We start from the raw sequence: 4,357 nt of genomic DNA on the forward strand, positions 1-4,357 counted from the left end.
CTACTAGGATGGGTAAAAAGCAGAGACCAAATGTCCCTGTGTGTGCTGTGTGCATGTATGTGTGACCAATAAAGAGGGTTTCATCCTCCGATTCTATCTTAGGCAATTTACTCTCTACGATGATAAGATTTACTCGCCTACAGTAACTGCTCTACTGCATAGGAGCCGTGGAGCGGTTCAAATACTACATTTAAATGAATTGTCAACAGTAAATGTTACATGATCTGTGTTTGCAACCATTGGAGCAACTAGAGCTTGTCCAAGTATTGTATATTGAAGTCAAGAAAACATGTCACCAATCTATCACAAACAGACATCTCAACTATGGTATTCTCAATGTCATCAGAAATGCACAAAAGTGAAGCACCCAAAGGAAACCCTCTTAACAAGGCAGAAAGCAAGAATACACAGGAAGGACATGGACTGAGAATGAGAGGTAAGTTATTTTGCTGTGTGGTGACTGTGTTTGACACTGAACCACAATACCACTATTTACAACTAACTATTTACACTTTTTGTGAATTTGTCATGACTTCTAATGTCTGCCTTGCAGTAGAGTGTCCACTCTTTATATTAGGAAGAAGAAGACAACAGTGATGTGTCGAATATGCTCAGTTCTTCACACAAAGAGAACAGTAAAAAACGTTAGGAAGTTTAGGGGACTCCAACGCAGAAACTTATTAAAGATGGTATCATTATTCGGATTAAGGACATGTCAGTCAAAGTTGCCTGTGTTTTCTCAGTCATTCCAACTTGTGCTTTTAAATTTATTGCACTTTTATAGCCAACCTTCCTTTTCACAGCAGGAGTGTCTCGAAAGGCAGTGATGGATGGACTTCTTTCTCGCATTCTGGCAACTTGTTTTACGTGTCAAACATTATTTGTTGTGCTGTATGTAATTGTGGTACTAAGATTGTTCTTTGTGTGTGTGTGTGTGTGTGTGTGTGTGCGTGCGTGCGTGCGTGCGTGCGTGCGTGCGTGCGTGTGTGTGTGTGTGTGTGTGTGACTGAAAAGGACAGATGGTGGAAGTCCACTCTGCACATTGCTACAGCTCTATGCCAAATGATGGGAGAGTGAAGGAGGGAGTGTTACACACACAGAGAAAAAGTGAGGAAGAAAGAAAGATTCGGTAAGCGCTAAGTGCCAGGCCAATTAGAGGTATGGATGTTCTGGATGGCGGCCATACAGAGAGTAGAGAGAGGGGGGGGGGGGGGGGGAATGACAGGGAGTGGTCAGCAGAATAGCGAACCATCAAAGTTCATAATAGAGAGCTGGGAAAGAGACATACACGAATGTGTGCGAGAATGTGTGTTTGTGTATGTTAGAGACATGGTTGATAATCTTGACATGTGTTACACTTTATCTGCAACCTCCATGACACTCATCAGTTGCCCTCCTTATGACTCAATTGCCCTGCTGTGCTCTGATCTGTGGATTTGCTTCTTTGATCTTCTCTTCTCTTCAGCCTTCCCCTACGTTTATGTGAAGTACACACCAGATAAAAGCTCTTATCCTCTTTCAATTCAATTCCAAACAGGCTGTCCATATGCATGTTTGTATTGTGCCGACAGACACCTGCTAACATGAATAAACTGAATACTCTAAAGAATGTAGTATGGTTGAACATTGTATAAATTAGGAGAATAAAGTAGATGCATGTCTTTGTGGATAATATCAACAATGTGCGAACTGTAGTAACATTATATTAATCTCCATTTTCTAACATTAGCATTTACAAACTTCAAAAGCAAGATTTGCTATTATTTACTATGAATTGATTGCCTGATGAAGGTCATGTGATATGAAAGCGCCTATAAAATCCACCTAATGGTATATTACGGTGAGAAGGAAAGCTAAAGCTCAGTTTCAAAGTACGGTTTTATGGAGAATAATTGCACATCACAAAAATGTTAAATCAAATCCCTCAAAGACAATATTGTGATAATATAATATGGGTTGGTGCCTTCGCTGAGAGTTTTGAAAAGCAATCATCAGTAATGTGGATGTATTGAAAATATTAAAGCAACTAAAACAGTCTGGTTAGTACACTCAAGTCTTTCAAACAAGAAAAAGACAGCAATGCCAAATTCAAATATCCAAAACCTAGGAAGATATCTATTCTCATATCACAATATTGATTTTTTGCTATATTACAGTTCTACTTTGAAGTAGAGGAAATGTGAGAATGTATGTTATTTTACAACAATGACTTAGGTAAACTATGGTAAACACCAGCTAGAGATTTCTCTGTCAACTGTGGGTTCATAATTTAAGAAGTTACAACAATGCCTGCAGAGAGGAGGATTTGCTGAATGGAATGGGAGAGAATTATATTCTAAGGAATCGATCCGATGGTAAGAAAACATAAATAAAACAAGTGTGGTTTGTGAAGGTACAAACACATGTAAATAAATATGTGTTGCATTTGTTTGAGTATTGAGTAATATACTTTTATTAAGTCACTGATCAATGGTGTGTGTGCTCTTTAGATCAATAATCAGTTGTGGACAGGTGCATGGATATTTCCTTCTAATCTCAGAAATAAAATAATTAATACAAGTCATGTTAATATTGCCTATCGGCAGCAATCATGCCATCATGAACAATTATCTTTAAACTGTGTTCAGATGAAAATCCTTTGAAATGTAACTTCATGGCCATGCACTGTAACTGATATTATGGTCATGCTCCTGAAACAAGAATACATACAGTAGAAAGAGCAGTATTACTGCTATGGGCCTTAAAGCCTATGGCCTCAAGGCATGTGCATCATTAAAGGCATTAAAGGGTGATGTAAACATAATGTTCAAGGGTCGCAGGACACTCCTAACAGACTACACAAGCCAATGGTACATACAAAAATAATATATTATATAATTATACAACTCATTATGATCTATACCAATATGCAAATGTGTGCCCCATAGGCTCACCATTTAGTCTATATCAATGTGGTTGTTTAGTATTTGCATAAGGCTTTTTTCAAGTGTTAATAGACCTACTGTCCTTGATCAAATGCAAATCATGAGTCAGTATCTGCAGAGCAGCCAGATAGCGGGGACGTACAGCCTCTGGCTAAACTTGTTGATGTCACCTCCTCCTCATTAGAAATCAGCTCGTCATTCAAATTCACACACTGCTGTTCCCGTAAACACAACGAGCTTATTGTATGGGGCCAAACACGCCTTACTTTCTCCCTGTACTGCTTAAATGTCGATCTACAGGTGCTTGGGGGACCGATGGGACGTGAGAGGCTTTTGCTGTGCGCTTTTTCAGTAACAGGAACGCAGCCTGTAGCACACCAGCGTCAGCCTTCCCGTCATGGTCTCATCCATTTCACCCACAACCTGGTGTTAACGCCGCTGATGGCTCAACTCACCCCGAGTCTGCTCTGGACCCTCCGCAAATACTCGTCCATCTCGGTCTGCGTCGCTACAGCGTCGCTGCAGATCTCGCCATAGACCAAGTTTCGGCAATAGGCTGGATGCGTGTGTGTATGCGTGTGTTTATGTGTGTGTGTGTGTGTGTGTGTGTGTGTGAGAGTGTGTTTTCCCCCCTCCGCTTCCGAGTCCCCCGCTGCGCTCGCACTGCAGCACTCTCTGCTGCTGTGTGTGCCGTCGGTCCTCCCCTTCTCTACGGGGTAAACCCACAACACCGAGCAGTGGGTGTGACGGCAGGAAGAGGAGATCCGACGGAGACGCGCTCGGTGATTCAGCCGCGCACCCTGCAGCAGGGAGCCCCCCAATCGCCGCCACGTATTTCTTGTTATATTTAGTCTCTGTGGGACGGTTACTATTACAGGAACAGGGGTAAATTTATAAGTTAAATTTGCAAAATCCCGCGACAGTATTCCCACATACGACACACAGCACCACACCTGTCCTTTTATCTCTCTCGAAGAAGACAACAACACCAAAAGAGACCAACAAGAGTGTCCAGTAGAAAAGTCTATTAATTTCACGAAGGACAGTGTATTTGAGGGTTAGTGATCCTATAACACGTCACGTGACCAGACCGCACAAAAACTATAACGCGTTTTCCTTTTTCACACTTTTACTTATAGAATGATTATTATCGTTAAAAAGTCATTATGCAGAGCGAGTGGTCCTCACACTACCAGGACAGGCATCACGACTTCCCGCGATGATAAAGTAAAGTAATGCAAAAGGAAGTAACACCTGCGAGTACCGGTACATGCGATATCCTTATCCACACACAAAGAACAAACAGACAACACCACAAACGACGAAAAGACACACACACACACCACACACACCCACACACACAAACACACACACACACACACACACACACACACACAAAACAACCACACACACACAACACACCACACACACAC

At 41.7% G+C, this 4,357-nt stretch overlaps 1 protein-coding gene across 1 annotated transcript in view; it reads right to left on the reverse strand.

The window, feature by feature from the left end:
• Positions 1 to 3,418, reverse strand: part of LOC104952331 (uncharacterized) — a 43,639-nt gene extending 40,221 nt beyond the window's left edge. The window contains exon 1 of the mRNA XM_010779143.1: positions 3,380 to 3,418. Coding sequence (XP_010777445.1) covers positions 3,380 to 3,418 — 39 coding nt within the window. The remainder of the gene's footprint in view (positions 1 to 3,379) is intronic.
• Between the last annotated feature and the right edge of the window lie 939 nt (positions 3,419 to 4,357).

This window comes from Notothenia coriiceps, unplaced genomic scaffold (genome assembly GCF_000735185.1).
Source record: "Notothenia coriiceps isolate Sejong01 unplaced genomic scaffold, NC01 NC01_scaffold00019799, whole genome shotgun sequence".
Lineage (NCBI taxonomy): Eukaryota > Metazoa > Chordata > Actinopteri > Perciformes > Nototheniidae > Notothenia > Notothenia coriiceps.